This window comes from Clarias gariepinus, chromosome 27, assembly GCF_024256425.1.
Source record: "Clarias gariepinus isolate MV-2021 ecotype Netherlands chromosome 27, CGAR_prim_01v2, whole genome shotgun sequence".
Lineage (NCBI taxonomy): Eukaryota > Metazoa > Chordata > Actinopteri > Siluriformes > Clariidae > Clarias > Clarias gariepinus.
The window spans coordinates 15,148,079-15,168,178 of NC_071126.1; the positions used below are offsets into that span (position 1 = coordinate 15,148,079).

Here is a 20,100-nt window from a genome sequence, read left to right on the forward strand (position 1 = left end):
TTAAAGTTGAATGAGATGAATTAAGTGCATTATAGTGCCATACATTCTTATTTTAAAGCCTCTTATTTTCAGATGCAAAAACTAAAAAAAGGTATTTCAAATGACTAAGTATCAAAAAACTAAGGCACACATTGAAATAAATAATTATACAAAAACACTGAGGTTGCGCAACATAACTTTAAGAGATATAAGTTTTAAAATCTACAGCTCAAGCATAACATAAGCCTTTACTGACAATTTCTGTCGTTTTCTCTTGCTGGTTTCTTCTTCTCTTGGCTCGCTGATATTTTTACCGCCCCTTTCCATTTTGCAGCCCGCAACAGAACGCTCCCTCAAATCAATACACAGCTAACTGTTTCGACTCCTTCCGCTTTTTTGGGTGACGTAAGCGCTTCTTCATCAGTGTTTACTGGCGGCTTGCATCCGAAAGCGCGCTGTGTTACGCCAAACAATTGCGCAAAAACATAACGCAAGCTTTTAAAATTAATTAAAAGAAGCTTTGAGGCAGAAGATTTTGCCTCGATCATTTCTTGTAATCGAATTTCTCGAGGAATCGTTTCAGCCCTAAAATACATGGAAATGGCATACATGAACTGTATCAGCCAGGATTTTGGCCTCATCACAGCACAGAAACAGCACTCGTTAAAGTAGTAAATGACCTCCTATTGGCCTCTGTTTAGGATTGTGTAACTATGCTTGTATTACTCGACCTCAGTGCAGCTTTTGACACCATTGATCATAGTATTCTTCTTTACAGATCAGAAAATGTAGTAGGAAGGGGGTACTAAATGTATTAAGGGTACAGCCCTCTCCTGGGTCAGATCCTATTTGACCAATCTGTATCAGTATGTAGACTTAAATGGTGATTTTTCTGCATGTTCTCTAGTGGAGTTTGGTGTTCCACAGGGTTCAGTTTTAGGTCCACTCCTTTTTTTCCTTTGCATGCTTTCTCTGGGCAACATAATCCGTAAGCATGGTATTAGTTTTCATTGTTATGCTGACGACACACAGTTATATGTCTCAGCAAAACCTGATGAGAAAAAACAGCTTACTTAAGTGTTTTAATGTGTGCAGGACATAAGAAACTGGATGCTAATTACCTTCCTTTTGCTTAATCCTGATAAGACAGAAGTTTTAGTCATAGGACCGAATACAGTTAGGAGTAAAATTTTAGATCACACTGTAACTTTATGTAACTAATGGCCTTTCTGTTCCATCAAGTGCAACAGTAAAAGACCTCGGTGTGATTATAGATTCCAGCCTTTCATTTAAAGCTCATGTAGATAATATTACCAGGATAGCATTCTTTCACCTCAGAAATATTGCCAAGATAAAAAAATATATTGTCGCTGAACGATGCAGAAAAACTAGTTCATGCTTTTATCACCTCTAGGTTGGACTACTGTAATGCTTTACTGTCTGGTTGTTCGGCTAGATGCATAAATAAGCTTCAGCTAGTCCAGAATGCAGCAGCAAGAGTCCTCACTAGAACCAGAAGATATGAGCACATCACCCCTATCTTATCTTCCCTGCATTGGCTCCCTGTGAAATTTTGCATTGATTTTAAAATACTAATCTTCACATATAAAGCATTAATTGGTCTTGCGCCGCAGTATCTGAGCATACTAGTGTCTTACGAGCCGCCACGCCTACATAGATCAACAGATGCAGGCTGCTTGTCAGTACCGCGTATTATTAAAACTACAGCAGGGGGCAGAGCTTTTTCTTACAAAGCCCCAAAGTTATGAAATAATCATCCAAATAGTGTTCGGGACTCAAACACAGTCTCAGTGTTTAAGTCCAGGCTAAAAACTTATTTATTTAGCCAAGCATTTTTATAAATAGATTTGCCATAGGTAAAGGAGCAGATCTGGGGGACTCATGGATGTAGAGTATTATGGTGAACTGGTATGTTTAGATGCTGTCTCCCCCACTCTCATTGATCACTCAGGTTTGTTGACGGTAAGGTGATTGATTGCTTTACATCTCAGGGAGTCCTCATGTTTTTGCTTACTTCTGGCTCTCCCTTTTAGTTATGCTGTCATAATTAGTCCTGCCGGAGTCTCTGCTTGCACTCTCTAGTAAATATACATTTACATTATACTTTATATGACTGTGACCAGACCAAAATGTTATCTCTTCTCTTCTGCTCTCTCTCTTTCTCTCTCTCTGTCGAGCTATACGTCGTTCCTTAGCTGCTAGTGATCCAGACTCCCACTGCCCTCCGGACCTGTCTGACCCATCCTGGTGCCCCGCTTCTGGTTGGAGGTCTCATCACATGGATGCCCCTTGTGTCTCTTTGGGATGCGTCTCGTGTCTGGGGATGGTTCTCTCTACCTAGAAGACGGTTCTGGCCTTGACTGGTGTTGGCAGCTGTTTCTCTGAGGACTTGACAGTTCAATAGTTCAGGATTGGAACTTCCTACAAGTCTACCTGAGTCTCCAATAACTACCTGGACTCCATATTAACATCAATTACCATCAACTGTTATAGCTGAACTGCCTCACACCCTACACACTGTATAAATGCAGATCAATCCCTGTTATTCGTTATCTCCCAAATGAGGATGGGTTCCCTGTTGAGTCTGGTTCCTCTCAAGGTTTCTTCCTATTACCATCTCAGGGAGTTTTTCTTTGCCATTGTCGCCCTTGGCTTGTTCATCAGGGACAATCTGACCATTTTGATTCATACACATTCACATTCCATACAAACTTAAATAATTTTTTTGATTGTGTAAAGCTGCTTTGCGACAATGACAATTATTGAAAGCACTACACAAATAAAATTAAATTGAATTAAAATACAGTTTAAGTATTCATAGACAAATTGCCCACTGCTGATTTAATGTTAAATTCTCAGTCATTGACTTCTCTGAAATGGCTGCGTTTAACTGCTACTTGTTAGCTTTTGAGCTGCTTAAATTGACCTTAAAAGTCTGTTTTGCTTAGCAAAAACCTAGATTCCTGGATACTCAAAGTCTCATGCTCAGTTTCTTTCCCACACACACCTCAGACCTAGACTTAAACTAAAATAAGCAAAAACAGATTTCTCATTCCTTATGAGTATACCCTCTTCTGTACCCCGTCGTCTTACCTGAGACACGGACGTGCAGGTTGCGTTTCAGTCTTAACATGCTCTGCAGCGGCTCGGACTGAGAGATGGCAAGTGCGGCAGCGTGAAGACCGTTATCGAATATGGGCAACACCTGGCTGGGGAAAGCGTTGAAATACTCGCCCACCTCCATGTTAGCTTCAAATAAGGTCATAGCGTTTACTACGAGCGAGTAATGAGCATCTTCATCAGGTTCCTGCAGGATTTGAAGGATGTCGTTCCTGTGGTGCTCAGTCACGTAGGACTCAAACATCAGGCCTGTGAGAGCCACCTGCTCCGAGTTCAGCCCCATCTTTATCCTGGAAAGAAGGAGGCGCTTCAGTCTTACACCGATTAAGGGCGTTTTTACATTAGGGTATGGGATAGTTTTTGAGAAAACTTGACTTCAAAATCTGGTCCATTTTAATCAGAAGAACACAAAGGAGAACCGTGCTAGAGACCGCTGGAAATAGTGGTCTTGAAAATGATACAGAACACTGGGACACGAATCGAATCAGATATAGAGGCCAATCAGAGGGCGAACAGAAGTAGATCGCCATTAAGACGGGTTAGTGCCATCTGCCTTCTCAAAAATGTCTCCTTCTCTGACCTACACAGGCATACGGTACCAAGGCACGATAGAGCGTTGCTCTTGACACTTTTAACCCGAAATATTAATAAACTACAGTTTTAGGCACAAAGCACAAAGGTTAACTTTCTCATTCTCTTCTTCTCGTGTTTCTTTTTCGGCTCACAAACCAGGTAGGAGCGTATCAGACCTACTGTACCTACTGGGCGCGGTCCAAACCAATCATGCCTAATGTGAAGATGCCCTGACACTGCTGTAGTTGGTCAACGTGTCATGAAGTCTCACATTCCTCCTATAGTAACACATGATGAAGATGAAGTCTAAATTTGAGTAAAACTGGATTTAGATTAGTTCTTTAAACTGAGTTTATTGGGAGACTGAGGCTCAAACCAACTGCACTGGGGTACGAGGCGTGACATTAAGTTTAAAGAATTTGACTTACCTCCGAAATCAGAGCTTGGAAATCATGTCATTTTTTTGACCTGCGTGTGTTCGAACTGCAAAGTCAGGAAAAAAAATAAATAATTTAATCAAATCTGTAAGTTTGCCTGTTTTCCTAAAAGCTTAAGATATGTTTTCTTTGGTATTTCCTAATTAATTAAGTTGAACTTATAAGAAGAATGCAATGTTAATACACAAAATAAAAAAATATGTACAGATACACATTGATTTAGCAATGTAATGAAACATTAATAAACAGGTTCAGTATGGTTCATTACAGTTTTAACGCATCCCTTCTGAACTCCTGCAACAAAAATCCTGTGATGTATAATATCATACATTAAGTATTGCGATAAAATATTTCTGTCATATCGCCCAGACATTTAAACATCAGTGTGCACACTGTAGACTGCTTTAGTGACTCTGTATTAATAAATTCTGACATTTCTAACAAACCAAAGTTGTTTGTCTCTTTATATACAGTATGGTGGAAGGGGCGGGGCTTCCAGTTGAAATTTATAAGTTGACAGACTTGCCTGATGTTTATTGGATAGAATAAGCTACGATATTGCGCATGACTAATGCTTAATAATTAGCAATAAGCAAATTAGGGATTTTATTTATTAATTATAAATAAATAAAAGATTTACTGCCATTGAAATATTCGCCAATAATAAGTAATATTATTAACTGATAGTATTTTTGTTTTGCATTATATTTCTCAGTAGCTCGCATATTTATTAACTTGCACTTCAAGCGGTGCATAATATACTGTAGTTTTATTTAAATGAGGACAGAGACACAAGAGCAGTCTTTCCGACAAATTTAACATTGTTGGTTTTATTGTGGGTTTTTTTTGCAAATACTGAATGCAAATACAATTTGAGAAAAGTATTCAGCGATGGATTGAATACTGCTGTGTTAATATCAAGCTTTCAGTCATTGACTCCTCTGAAGGGGCCACATTTAATTGTACTTTTTGAGTAAGTCTGTTTTACTCAGCACAACCTGGATTCCTGAATATTCACAGTCTGATGTTCAGTTTCTTTCCCACACACACACACCCCTCAAATCCACATCAATCTAAAATAAGCAGAATGGATTTCACAACCCTTATGAGTTTTCCCTCTTCAGAACCCCATCGTCTTACCGAGACCGAGAGACAACAAAAGTGGCGGCGTGAAGAGTCTCGTCGAACTCCAGCACCAACATCAACAAGTCAAGTTGGCTTTTTATTGTAATTTCAACCATATACAGTTCAGTACACGGAGAAACGAAACAACGTTCCTCCAGCACCAAGGTGCTACATACAACATAGATTAACTAAATTAGCTAAGACAAAACCTAATTAGCTGACTAGCTTAGACAACAAATTACCACCATATATTAACAAAACTATCCAAGATCTATACAAAAAGACAACATAAAGTGCATGTGCCAACAAGAGCAACACCATGACCCAATGTAATACTCTGAGATAATGAGTTGAGGTAGTGCAGATAAACTGTCCACGAGATGAAACCAGTAAACATGTTTTGCTGAAGTAGCAGCAAAGAAAGAGATCTATTGTGCAAAAAAGTAATTGTAGGTTGGTGTGTGAAATTGCTGCATGGTGTTCATATATACCGGGATATACTGTATAAAGTATATATTGACATACGATATTTCCATCATCACCCAGACATCAGTGTACACAATATTAACTGCCTTAATGACTTTCTATTATTAAATACTAATATTTTAATATAATACACATATATATATTATATATACACACACACACACACTACCCCTCAAAAGTTTGAGATCACTTGCAAATTTTTTTGTTTTTGTTTAGTGAATTATTTTCTACATTCTACAACAATAATGGGAATTTCCAAAACTATGAAATATAACTCATATGGAATTAGGTAATTATGTAACAACATTTGTTTTAAGACATGACGGTCAGCTGTTCTAGAACAGTTGTGATTTGCTGGATTTTTTTCTTATTTTGTCTCTCATAGTTGAGGTATACCTACGATAAAAATTACAGGCCTCACTCGTCCTTTTAAATGGGAGAACTTGCGCAATTGGTGGATGACTAAATACTTTTTCGCCCCACTGTACCTCTGCTGCAGAGGAGAAGTTAATTTAGAGTTACCAGCCTCAGAAATCACCAATTAACCTCAAACAACACCTCAGATTAGGAGGCGTTATGAAGGATTTACATTTACATTTGGGCATTTGTAAATTATCCAGAGTGGCAACTTGGTGGTTGTGAAGTTTGAACCTGGGATCTTCCGAACCGCAGTCCAATGCTTTAACCACTGAGCTACCCCTGGATTTACAGATTGTGAGTAGCAGATACACCTCACCATTAACTGTTCACAGGAGATTATTGTATATTTTGGACGACTACAGCATTGTTTTACAGTGTAGAAAGAAATAATAAATCAGGAACGACCGTGGAGTTCTCTCTCTGTGTCAACCTGCTCTTTGTGTTCTTGTGCATGCGCATCGTTACCCCCACCCCACACACACACACACACACACAGACCCCTCCTTCGCCTTTACACACACACACACACACCTTCTCCCTGCTCTGCACAGAAACACTGCTCTGTCGTTATTCTTTTTAAAGGTAGAGTGCAGGTTAATTTGTTTTATTTTTACTTTACAGCAGTGATTCCGTTATTGTGTCGCTCAATCGATTGTCATTAGAGAGATTTCGTTGTGTTTTTCATTTGTGTTGTGTGCGTGTGTGTGTAAAAAGAGTGGAGGAAGGGTAACTGTGTAAGACGAGAAGGGGGAAAGGGGAGCTTACTTTAGATTCACACACACACACACACAGCGCCTGTGCGCACAAATGAAAACACTTATCTGCGGGATTGATGTTTTACTTTTTTAAAAAGGTAAAGAGCAGATTAATTTGTTTTATTTTTACTTAATATTTTGTGTTAACTAGTTGTATGTATTTATTTTTTGGTCTGTGGAACAAATAATTTGAGTTTTCATTATTTTTTATTGGAAAATTTACTTTGATTTACGAGTGTTTTGGAATACGAGCCCGCTTCTTAAAGAAATTATGCTCGTAATCCAAGGTTCCAATATACATACTGTATACCTAACATATATACAGTCAGGCAAAAAACTGTATACACACTTCAGGAAAAGAAGAACTTGTATATAAATATTAAAAACAAAATGTATTGCTATTGCTATACTTTATATATTGATATATATAATAATGATAATATTACTAATATTAATGTAATATACACCATACTTTTTCTGAAATGTGTATACATATATAGACACTGCGCATGTGTGTTTACATACAAACTAAAACACACACACACACACAGTCAGAGATGTGGATATCGACCTCTAATTACTCACTAATAACAAAACACCAAAAATGGCGGACTGTGTCAAACTTAAGCCCGAAAATGTTCCGGTTTAGCATTTTAGCAAGTTAAATAGCTTCCGCGTTAACATATAGCTCGTATGTATCATCTGACGGCTTTATAATAACATAATAACCTACTGGTGCAGGTGTTGAAGACTTCTCCACTCTTTAAACTTCCCTCGGACATCAGCGTGTGTGTGTTTCTATAAACACGCTTTAGATTTGGCGCCGGGCTTTTCATTTCCCTCGGATTTAGTGGTGAATTCAACACTAAAAAAAAAAAGGAAACAACGTAAAAAATTAGCTTGAAATGAATTAGCAAAGGTGTAACATGTTCGAAATGTTCGGTGTGAAAAAATATGCCGTAGTTCTTATAGTATGTCGTTTTTTCGAGACTAGACCGAAACAGGCATTAGCGGCTCACCCCCGTTTAAACTGAAAGGTGGTACAGTCCCAAACCCGGCAGCGGAAACACAAGGCTACGTTTCAAATAACGCCGTACTCGCTCTTCACGTGCACTACGTCCAGTATAGAAAAGTGCTTAAGTAGTGCACTACGCGTCCACTAGAGAGTGGTTTGAGACATGGCGCAGTAGTGTTCCTTTCATTTAGACGTAAAATAATTAAACTATTAATAATGAACTAATTAATAATAATAACAAACAAATTGAATCCTAATATTAAGTTTATTTATCTTTTACATAACATTGGACCCTGTTTAGACTGCTACTACTACTACAAGGAACGTTCAAGCCAAACCAGGACTTTTGATTGTGCACAATAACAAAACACAGTTGTGAGAGTAAAAACTCCCTTTATTTCTCTATATAATCCCCTGCTACATTAATGCACTTATCCTAGTGTTTCACTAGTGCTTGAATACCATCAGGGTAGGAAGTTCTCTCAGTACACCAGAGTCATGAGCAGACTTCATGTCTGAAACCCTAGCCTCCCAGGAACTCCTTTAAAGCCCAAACATGTGGAAATGGCTTGGAGCGAGATCAGGACTGCACAGTGTTGCAGTAACTCCCTTCCTGTAATGTGTAAGTGGTGTTGGCAAATCATTTTGGGTACAGTTCCCACAGACAGGTGCGTCTCTTTCGTAAGCTGGCGACAAGTTATCCGTTGATTTTCAGGGATCAGATGTTCGACTCACCGCATTTCTGGATGTACAGCCTTCTTTAAAACAATACTATTCTTAGTGTCTGATTTTCTACAATGTTGGCAAAGACAGTAACTTACCCCATTGCACATGCACACTAATGTCCAATATCTCTTTTTTTCATTTTTTTTCTTGGTTTGTGTGACTTCACTTTGCCCTTTTTCGGACAAGCTTTGAGAATGCAGCTATCCTGTTTATATAGAACTTACATGAAAAACGTCAGCGAACAAACCCATCCGGAGTTTTGTTTAATCTGTGTATTGATTTTCTATGAGATGGCTCCAAAATTCGGGAACATGGGAAAACCATGAGCATTTCTCAATCTGTCCAAAATAACCACCATCTCGAGATCTTATGAAAGGCAAAAGGAATAAGTGAAATGTATTCAATTCCTTATTTAATATTTATTTACCAGAAAAAAGATGATCCCCATGTTTTTTTAGTAAACCTTTTCCACACTATTGTAGGCAACATAACAGCAACAGAAAAAAAATTCACTGAAAATAGTACAAGGAGATACTGACCTAGAACTGTCAAGACCTGAAAAGGAAAGGAAAAATGAGGATGGGACTGAGCCATGAGCTGAGACAGATAGTGAAGAAGTAAGAGTGCTTTTACTCCAGGCATGATTGCTTCATTCTGTGTCTGAGAACAACTGCCAGCACCGCCCATCCCCCCCGCCCGGTTCTCACATTAGTAATATTGTTCTGAACCTGAGTACACTTGCTCTCTGTTACAGTAGGTGGCAGTATGAACCTACTGTAGGTGATTTGTGATCCACTGATGAATATAAAGGAAAAGAAAAGTACAAGGCAGTACTCAGTACTTGTCTTTCGCACTCGATTTAACCCAGGCCCGAGTCCATCTTTGAGGGGTACAATACAAAGTGTTAAAATGATGGAAACGTCCTGGGCCCGCATTCACAAAGCTTCTTAGAATTCTCTCAGAGAGCTTCTGTCTTAGTTTAATAAGTCCCAGCTGGGAGTCCTAGACTAAAAGTGATTTAGGAAACTTCTTAGAGCAACTCTGAGCAAGGAAAGTACAAAAACCGTTATCTTGGCGAGGAGGTGTGGTCGACCCTGTTGCCAGGGATGATGCAGCAATTCAAGGACTGTGATTGGTTGATTAAAAAAAATAACCTCTACCCTCTGTAAAGGTTTTAAAATGCGCTCTTTGTGAAAATAGAATATATGATAATTGAACAGATAGTGAAATCATAATGTTTGTATATAAAGAAATTATATAATCATGACTACAGGCTACTTTATGCAGTTTATCAAGTTTCTGTTATAGGCAAAATATCTTAAAGTTAATTAAACGGCCAAATGTTGAAAATGTGAGTCTGTGAAATTTCCAAACAGTAGTAACGATATTAAAGTTCTTACATTTATTACTTACTCAGATGAATGGGAGCAAAATGGCTCAGCTTTTACCAGTTTACATGATTACAGGACAGTCTATTAAAGTTGCACTTATGGATGGTTTGTAGCCAACAATCCAAGAGAGATGGAAGGAATTAAAACAACAAGAAAACCAAATTGGACAGAAGAGCAGTGTTTACTTGTAGCTTTCCGTTTAGTGTTTAGAGAATATTTCTTCTTTCCACCATTTTGTCCTCTGCTATAGAAACTCTTAAGCCTCTTAAAAGTCCTCCTCTCTCCTCTTAACAATTTTTATCTTAGGAGCTGATTTTAGGTCTTAGATGTTTTGTGAATCATTTTTATCTTTACTAAGATTTAGTCCTAAATTTAAGCGGAAATTCTAAGAAAATGTCATAATTCTAAAAATTTTCTTAGAATTTCGTCAATAAGAGCAACTTTTAGGCTTAAGAATGCGGGCCCTGGTCTTTAAGGGGTCAAGCGTAATCAGATCTGTGTCTGAGATGGTAGTGTCAAAGCACCTGTTTCATTTAAGTTTGCACACTTGAATGAATGAATGGCAGCTTCGTGACAGCTTCACACCTGTGCTCCTCAGACCTCTAGATTGCCAAGATGTTTCACATATACTGGATGTAAATTCTGTATTTCTCCCAGGACACTGACATCAAGCTGTTTGAAGACTTGGCATTAGTATGCATAGAGGTCGGCTTAAACCTCCAGGGCTGGGGGTTTGAATCTCACCCCTGGAATTTGCATGTTCTTTTCATGTTTTCCAAAGGTGTGTGCTTTTAGATGACTGGTGTTTCCAAACTGCCTGTAGTGTATAATCGATCAATCGTGTGCACTTGTGCCCTGTGACGGGTTGGCACACCATCCCTGGCGTGTACCCCGATTTCCCTAGCATAGGCTCCAGGCCCCATGACGATGGATGGCTGCCGATTAGAGGATTGTCCACAAATACCACACCACAAAAGATTAAGAGTCTTCTTTAGTATAGCAGTCCACATGGTACTGTATGGTCACATGGTCTCGACTACCTCAAAATAAAAATGTTCTGGGCTTTAAAAAAAAAAACCAATGAAGTGTCAATAATAATAATAATAATAATAATAACAATAATAATAATAATAAGAAGAAGAATTGATGAGAAATGACACACTGTTAAATCTCACAATAATCATTTATTCTGTAAGCATACATACAGTGTAATATAAATATAAAATATGCATTTTTCTTTTTAAAATTGGCGAGACATCATTGTATCTGTGTTGAGACGACCATACAAACAGTTTCAATTCTACCAAAAGTGGATTTATGCCGCTGTAAACAAACGCTCATTACGGTGCAATAATCTAAAATAAGATACAGGGAGAAGGACAAGGACTTTACAACTGCATTTAACAAATCATCATCATCATCATCATCCCCGTGGCCATCGGCAGCAGCAGAATAGTCACCACCCTTTAGATACGCCATGAGATGCAACGTCAAACATACCTACTTTTAATATTATCATTATTATTATTATTATTAATTACTGTACAAACAAGAAACCCATTCACAGTGAAGAAAATAAAACAAAACAGTTAGAAGGATGTAAAGACGATGATATAGCTCTTTTTTTTCTTTAATTATTTATCTCTGTGTGATATTTTTTTTCCTCTTTTGGCTTGGCTGACATGCTTTGGAGATGCAGAAAGTCAGAATGTGAAGTACTGGGCGAACCACTCTTGTCTTTGAGGATCTGGGGAGGTTGGGGGCGAGTCTTCTGTTTCAGGAGGGCTGTGAGGAGAAGAGAGAGAGAGAGAGAGAGAGAGAAAGGCAGAAGGCAAGAAAGACAGAAAAAGCCAGAAAGAATAAGAGGGCAAGTGAGGAGGAGAAAGATAGAAAGAGAAAAGAGAGAGAGAATTAAAGGCGTGCAGTGGTTATAGGGCCAAATGCATTTTATCTCTCAGTTTCATCCTGATTATGGAGTTATCATTCATGCATTTGTAAAATAAATTAACAGATAATTAGACAATTCACTCACTCACTCATCTTCATTACCGCTTAATCCTGTATTCAGGGTCGCGGGGACCTGGAGCCTATCCCAGGAGACTTAGGGCACAAGGCAGGATACACCCAGGACAGGGTGCCAATCCATCGCAGGGCACACACACTCACACACTACGGGCAATTTGAGACCACCAATTAATATAATCTACATGTCTTTGGGAGGAAACCGGAGTACCCGGAGGAAACCCACCAAGCACGGGGAGAACATGCAAACTCATGAGACGGGAATCGAGCATGGCCGGGAATCAAACCCGGACCCTGGAGGTGCAAGGCGACAGTGCTGACCACTACACTACCGTGCCGCCTAGACAATTCATTTATTCAATAAAATAAAATAGTGGAAAACAAATAAATAAATCGTTACAAACAACCTGTGATCTTACCTGCAATGTGTACAAACAAACTGTGATAATCATTAATAACCTATTTACAAACAATCTATAATCCTCATAATAATTCTCTGTTTTCAGTTTAGCTTTGATCGTTTTGAAAACAATCTGTGATCTTCAAATTCAAACAGTTTTTTTTTTATAATCGTCTTGCAGTCTTTCACAATAACCTGAGAGCTTTACAAACAACCTGCGATATTTCTAAATAAACTTTGATCCCTACGAACGTGTGATCTTAAACAACCTGTGATATTTCTAAATAATAAATTCATTAGTGTAGCGCTTTACTCGAGGTTCTCGACTAGTTCTTTCACGTGACTATCTTTAGTTTATCTCCGGTTGCCATGGTTGTTAGGTAAAGCATGGCTACTGAAATATCCACAGAACGAAAGACAGATGCATCTGTTGGCGCTGCACACGGATGACCGTCAGAATGTTGAAATCCTGAGGTTTTCTCACAGCTGAGTTTCAACCCAGCGTTGTTCTTCCCAGTGTCGAAAAACTCAGTTGATGCTACGTGTAATTATAATATCTTACAGAATTTAGTCTCTCAGAGCCTTTTCCTCGATAATTTCCCACCACATTTTAGGGAAATGTTGATTTTCCTGACGATTCTGTCTCGTTTTCATCGTCAACCCCCTTTTACACTTTTCACATGAAAGACCTAATCGCTAGATAGTTAAGTAATTAGCCTCTCTCATTAACCACCCTGATTTCCCAGTTGCCTAGCAACCTTGCTCCTACGGCACTTCAGGCACTTGAACAGCGTGCTTATTGTATCTTCAGTTGTTGAAAGCACAAATTCACAAGTTTCATTTGAACACACCATTAAACACAGACAGCTAATGCTAGCGAATTAGCCTAACACTTAAAATGACAAGGGAAAACAGTCTTGCTGCAAAGTGCCAAATAAATTCCTTCATTTGTTTCCCAGAAGAGAAAACCACCATTTTTGGCCGTTCTCCCAGCATCTTATACTCGCCGTCTCAGCACAAGCCTCGTGTCTCCAAGAAATTGTTTTAGCTATGATTATCTGAACAGTTTGACTGCAAAATGAGACATCTCCATTAGTTCACGAGTTTATTGGAAATACAAGCTGTTAGAAGATATTTTGTGCCTGCTTTCTTTGTTTCACAGGGGGGAATTCTACCTGCCACAGTTTTGTCACAAATGGATTGATGGTGATTTAATTATGGTCTAGCGGTCACTCAGACAGCCCAGGTACTGTACGTCTCCCGGTATGGGAGCTTTTAGTAACCTAGTAACCCAGTGTAAACATCTATCCAATCACGCAAACTGACAAAATCACTTTATTTAGCCAAACAACTAAATGTAATGTTTGTAATGTATTGAAAAATGTAATTATGCAATTTACTGTAATTTTAATAATATTTTGGCCAAGTTTAAGAAAAAACATAGCAGACTTGTGGTTTGCGTTTTTGTCACTGGCTTTTACAACTTAGATAAAGGAAAGAAAAGTTTGGAGTTTTGTTGCACATGAAATCTTTTTAATTACAAAGATCGTTAAAGATCATGAGAAACATTCGAATAGAAGCAAAAACTTGTTTAAATACAAAAACAGATTTACTTTTACTACAGTTCATGACAGCATCTTGTTATAGTACAAGGATGTATTATGTGTTCCCATAAGGTTATAACAGAGCTCAGCAATACTGATTGGAGAACGGGGCGTACAGTAGCAGACATAACCTGGCATATTAAACACAACGGAGTGGTGTAGCGTTGTCTCTCTGCTTAACTTTCCTTGATTAGTATTATTTTTGTAAATACTGAAGTGCATCACGGCTCCCAAATGCAGTGAAATCTGCAAACGATGAAAATATTCTAAAAGATAATATCATATTACTGTATGTGCATGTATGTCTATTTTCAACAAAAACACCATGTGTACTTAGGAACAATAATTTGGCAACGTGATTAAAAATGGCATTTATCTCACCTTGTTGTCAAACTGTTCATTTATTTATCATTTTTATTTTTTAATTCTGACCTACAGTAAGTTACACTTGGCTATATGAAACATATTTTAAGCAAAAAAAACAAGAAATGTGTGTATTACAGCCATTCAGTTATCAAACATAAGAATACTAAAATATAGTACCTTTAAAATCTCTAATTTTGTCTTATTTGACTGAGATATAGACTGTTTTCTTGTCCTCTGTTTTAGGAAGTGTTTAAACATGAGCACTAGGAAATGGGACAGCTAAACTAAGACAAACTTTGTTGGTGGTATTTAGCCAACACACATTCTATAACACCTTCATTTCACCTTGAGGAAGAAACATGACTCTTGGAAATAAGTTATATATAAAAAAGCAAGACAAAAAAACAACAAAAAACTTACAGTAAGTCGTACATACATGGTGTATCCTGGGACATTTTGACATTAGATTTTTTTCATTATTATTTAAGTAAACAAATGGGTGTTGTTTTCCCTTTGTATCCTTCTTTATCATTTAAATAATTAATTGCGGTTAAGGTGTTGGACTTCTGACCAGGAGGTCTCCAGTTCGAGCCCCGATGCTGCAGGGTCCCCACTGTTGGACCCTTGAGCAAGGTCTTTAACCCAAGTGCTCAGATATAACCGGGTGTCGTGGTGGCGACCCGACCCTTTAAATAACCGCTACAGAAACGGCGGATGTATATGTAACGGGTGGCACAGAGACAGAACCATCCGTTCTCTAAATGTTGAGGGGTTTGATTCCAAATGTAAGAGGACTGATTTAAAATTCCATGGCTTTGATTTATTCATTCCTATTACTTTTATTTAAATGCAATGAAAAAATTATTCATAAATACTTTATGGTGTTTTCAAACTTTATTACAAAACTGAAAAATGAATTATTTATTTATTTATCGTAAACGATCTCTCTTACGTCAACTGCACTACCGCCACTGACCACTAGAGCAGACCAGAAGCTACACTTTAGGAGCGATCAACTTTTAATCAATATTAATAACCAGACAGGACTGTTTTTGAGTGACAATACATTAGCTTGTCTTTTATCAGATTCCTGCATCACACAGATCACTTTACAGGTGTACAATTACTTATTATAATCCAAATATTGTTTTACACAATGTAGCAGTGACACTAATGGTGGAGTTTTTGGATGTGTATTTGTGTGTGTGTGGTGTGTGTGTGTGTGTGTGGTGTTAGCATAGATCGGCTATTAGTTTTATACAATTTTTGTAAAGTTTCAGTTTTAAGCAGTGTATAACCTTATCCTTATTTGACAGGAATAATAGCAATGAACTATGAACTATAAAAACATAATTCTCATCTAAATGAGTTTTGTTTATATATTACTACAAAAAAAATAACAGAACTTAAAAAAGGTTTGCAACTCATTTAAAACATCTGTACACTTTACAAAAAAAAATGCATTACATCATTACTATTGTCACACAATCAATAAGACGAATAAAATCTCGTACACATTTCTGTATTTTTTGGAAGGAATAAAAACACTCAGCAACAAGATGTTGTAGGAAAATAACCAACAACAGGCTCAGAAGTGTTTCTTATACTACAGCAGCATGCCAACAATTCCATCCTTTAAATTATTAATGAATGAAATGAATTAATGTTCTCATTTTTTCTATCCAGCTAGTAAATTACCAGTTTGTCATGGCACCATTTGAGTGTGTGTGTATGGCGTGTGTATTACAGTAGCTATATGCTATGTGCTACGGTTGTGGCTCTGGATTGAGGGTCACCTTGTCCTGTTCTGAGCCTGGCAGCCTGTGAGTGTGTGTTTTGAGGAGGTGGACGAGTCCCATGACAATGTAGGGCGGTCCGGCTCGCTCGCTTCATTCCCATTCAGGACAGCGTGCATGCAGAATCGCACAGCGGCGCCCCAGACACGAAGCACAGCCTCGCATGCTCGACAAACCACACACACACACACACCAAACACACACACAGAACATGCCGAGCAGTCACAGATTTCAGGAGGCAGAGACAGCGTTTATCAAAATGCAGTGAAACACATGGACATACAGTACAGAGGACGAGAAGAAATGAAAAGCTGAAGACATTCTTGACCTTAAAGTGCAGTTTATAAGGTGACATCACACAGAGACAGGAAGACACCAACTCCCAGCGTGCACTCTGACAGCGGGGGACGCATGCTCCCTTTTGCATTCCAATGCCATTTAAAAGAGTAATAATAATAATAATAATTTAAAAAAAAGACTCATACATAAACATTACAGGTTGAGATCGAGAGAGGTATCCCCTTTTTTTCCTGTCATCTGGAAAGAAACCAAATTTGGGTCTCTGCCATGACATCATCGCTATCTCTCTCTCAAAAAAAAAAAAAAATCTACTGATCGAAGAGGAATCCTCGCTCCGCCTCTTCCTTTAATCCGGAGCGCTTAAAAGGTTGAGAGCTTTCATTACTGGAGTTAATGACATGTTTCAGAGGGGCGCGATCGGCGTTTTCAGTTTCTAATTCCTGATTTCACGCCCTCTGTTTATCAGAGAAAAGTCATCCTCGGTGTCACATTGGATTCTTTCCAGTTTCTCAAAAGGGATACGGCAGCGAGTGGTTAGAAATGTTTGGAGATGAGCTGGGAAGCGAGCGTTGTGCTTGGCGTGCTCGGCGTGCTCGTCCACTGGGCGAGAGAGATAGAAAATGAAAGAGAAAGAGACGGAGAAAAGGAAAGAAAGTGACAGAAAGAGAGAGGGAGAGAGAAAGAGAGAGAGAGAGAGAGACGTCTGTGGCGGAGAGAGGTGCAGCTCACCTCGTGAATTTCTTGGGTTCGGAGGGAGGGGTCGGTGGGGGCAGTGGCTTGCTGGTGTTGAGCTCCAGCTGGTGAATGGGGGAGTTGGGGATGGGTTCGAGGCGATTAGGCTGGGACGGCCCGCTCCCCGTCCCCCCAGCCTCCGCATTGGCCCTTAGATTGGGCGAGCTGCTGAATCGGGTGGACGATTTGTCATTCTTTCGCTTTTGCTACACAGAAGAACACATGTGGGGAGAAAAAAAAACAACAACAACAAAAAATATGTATGTGTAAAAGCAGCGAGAGCTGGAATAGTTTCACGCTCTCTGCTCAAACTTTTACTCTCAGACTCTCTGATCAGATCAGGTGCTGATGGTCAAAGCTCGCAGCCGCCCGGATGTGGAAAAGCGACGGCAGGACGCGTCGCAAAGAGCTCGCGCTGACACAATGGCTTGGAAAGCAAAGAGTTGGATGTCTAAACGCATGGATACGCATACAGACGTACAGAATCACAGTGATAAACATACACACACACACACACACACAAAAAAAAACGAAACACTTAAACATGGAACATATTTGACGCTACAGGAGATCGAATTCCCAAAGCTAAGTTTGAGATACGTTTGGTGTTTTGTTTTTTTCCCCTGCTCGAACTGCTTTCGTTAATCCGATCGGAAGAAACCGTGCACGTGTTAAATGATTTGTGTTGGAGCAGAGAAAAAATAAATAAACACCAAACACGTTTCACGTTTCGGGGAGTGGGAGGGTGGGGGGCTACTAACATGAGCGACAGTGTTAGTGAAAAGCCCTTTTACTCATGCGTAGTTGAAGCAGCTACACTGGAAACGGGAAATACACTCGCTTCTTCTGTCAAGATCAGGCGTTCTCCTGAGATTTGATTTTTTTTTTTATTTTGATAAAGAAAGTTTAGAATGGGTGTAATCCGAACTCAGAAACAAGCTTTTGATTTAAAGTCCAGGACTTTCAGGATCAGTCGAATTCATTAGAACAAAAATGCTCGAGAACTCCTGATCTGGATCCCTCTTAACCAAAACCACTCATTAGATAATAAAACTGCTCGACATCGCTCCATAACATACTGCTTACCGCCTTCACTGAGTGCGGCTCGAACCCTTTAAGGTGAGTCGTGGTTGCTGGAGATTTAGTTATTCGCACACAGAAGCTCATTCTGGATATTTCATCTCTTTTCGAATAGTTTTTTTTTTTTTTTTTTTTAAGAGTCTGTGCACTCGTGTAAGAACTGTGTCGGTTTAGGTGAGATCGCTGGTATTTTAAAGGTCTTAATCAGAAGAGGAGTGAAAGGTTACAATGCACACAGGCAGCTCAGTCTCATATTTCTACAGTCAAGGATTTGAAACCAGGGTGCAGTTAGGACAAAAAAAAAGTTCAATCTTATAAAAACCCACGTAGTTATAAAAAAGCTGAATTTGAACATTTACACATATTCGGTTGTTGGCCTTATTACACTGGGTTGTGATTGAAAGGCAGGTTTAAGCCTGGCGCTGTGAGCCGGCGAGTAAATATTTGAGACTGATCAATCTTTAAAAAAAATAAAAAACTTTTCTGAGAATCTTCTTCCCATCCTAACTTTCAGCAACAGTCAGCATTTCCACCCTGTTGTGTATGTTTGCAGAGATTGGGTTTCTGATCAGGCCCTGTTCCCTACAGAAACACGTTTCCCCTTTTCCCTTTGCTTTGAGGTGAGCTGTGAGACAAACTTAAAAAAAAATAAGCTAGATATTTTAGAGTTTATTACTTTATCCATGGAACTATACAGGCATAAAGAAATGAAAACGACCCTGTTTCAAATCCTTGACCATAACGAGACGTACAATAGTTACCACTCATTCAGCAGACGTGTCAATCATCTTTACTGCTGCGACTTGTGTTTAAAGACGCAGCTGTTAGCGAACGATCTGTTAAACAGCAAATCTGCCATTTTTTGGCGTGTAACACCGTAGAACCTGACAACCATCATCATATATTATGATGCCAAAAAATATTCTGCATCACTGACACCATTCATTTGCGCGAACAGCCAGAAAATGCCAGGAAATCATTTAAAGAGCCAACAGCGTGGAGAGGACAGGAAGTTAGCTTACCTTAATGAGGGGGTTAATTACACCGACGTTGGGGCTGGCGTTGAACACTTTGTTGAAGTTGGTTTCTCGGTTTACGAGCTCCAGCTGGTAGAACTTCTTGTCATCCTGTAGACAGCAGGAGAAATCTCAAATCACATGACTGAGACAACATTCATCTTGTGTGGACCTGTGCGTGGCTACGCATGGCTTATCTCTTATTTCTGCTTTCAATTTTTCATTTTCCTTCGGAAAGTTGTGTCACTGTATGATGTTATGCCTTACAGTATAAATCACACGATCTGAAACACACTCACCACCAGCTTCTTGACCAGAGCTTCTCTTTCCGCCACCATGTCTTTCAGCTCAGCGATTACTTGCAGATCTTCTGGCCTGCTCTCCCGGTTCCTGAATTTCTCTTCCGTCCCTTCAAGCCTAAAAATACAGCAGAAAGTTCTTGTCAAACTCTCCACCATCTTTAAAAAAAAGTCCAGTTGTCAGGTAGCACTAAATGGGGAAATTCAACTTCTCTGGAATGCCTGTTTCAATTAAGTGAATGTCGAGGAGTCTGAAAGCTATTAGTTTGAAATCGATGTAAAAGTTACATCCCACATAATTGTCTGAACTTTAATCTCGCACAGTAATTAAAATTCAGCACCTCAGAATACCTGTCTCCTTCATATTCACACATCCCTCCATTCTCAGCATAAAGAGAGTCATTATGAATCAATATCTGCTCCACGTCTAGATTAAT

General features: G+C 39.0%; 2 protein-coding genes across 5 annotated transcripts in view; both read right to left on the reverse strand.

Moving 5' to 3' along the window:
* The window catches only part of mcm9 (minichromosome maintenance 9 homologous recombination repair factor), a 32,368-nt gene extending 24,525 nt beyond the window's left edge, over nt 1-7,843 (reverse strand). The window contains exons 1-3 of one of the 2 annotated variants that reach the window (XM_053489088.1): nt 7,650-7,843; nt 4,122-4,176; nt 3,094-3,410 (exon numbers count right to left, since the gene is read on the reverse strand). In XM_053489088.1, the coding sequence (XP_053345063.1) occupies nt 3,094-3,403 (310 nt within the window). In that variant the 5' untranslated portion in view covers nt 3,404-3,410; nt 4,122-4,176; nt 7,650-7,843. The remainder of the gene's footprint in view (nt 1-3,093; nt 3,411-4,121; nt 4,177-7,649) is intronic. The other variant, XM_053489089.1, reaches the window with a different exon arrangement.
* Nucleotides 7,844-11,212: 3,369 nt separating this feature from the next.
* Nucleotides 11,213-20,100, reverse strand: part of fam184ab (family with sequence similarity 184 member Ab) — a 143,000-nt gene continuing 134,112 nt past the window's right edge. The window contains exons 16-19 of one of the 3 annotated variants that reach the window (XR_008356585.1): nt 19,664-19,781; nt 19,371-19,475; nt 16,237-17,474; nt 11,213-11,833 (exon numbers count right to left, since the gene is read on the reverse strand). Coding sequence is in view for 2 of the 3 variants with exons in the window: in XM_053489086.1 (XP_053345061.1) it covers nt 11,752-11,833; nt 17,266-17,474; nt 19,371-19,475; nt 19,664-19,781 (514 nt within the window). In the remaining variant the exon portion in view is untranslated. The remainder of the gene's footprint in view (nt 11,834-16,236; nt 17,475-19,370; nt 19,476-19,663; nt 19,782-20,100) is intronic. The other 2 variants (XM_053489086.1, XM_053489087.1) reach the window with 2 other exon arrangements.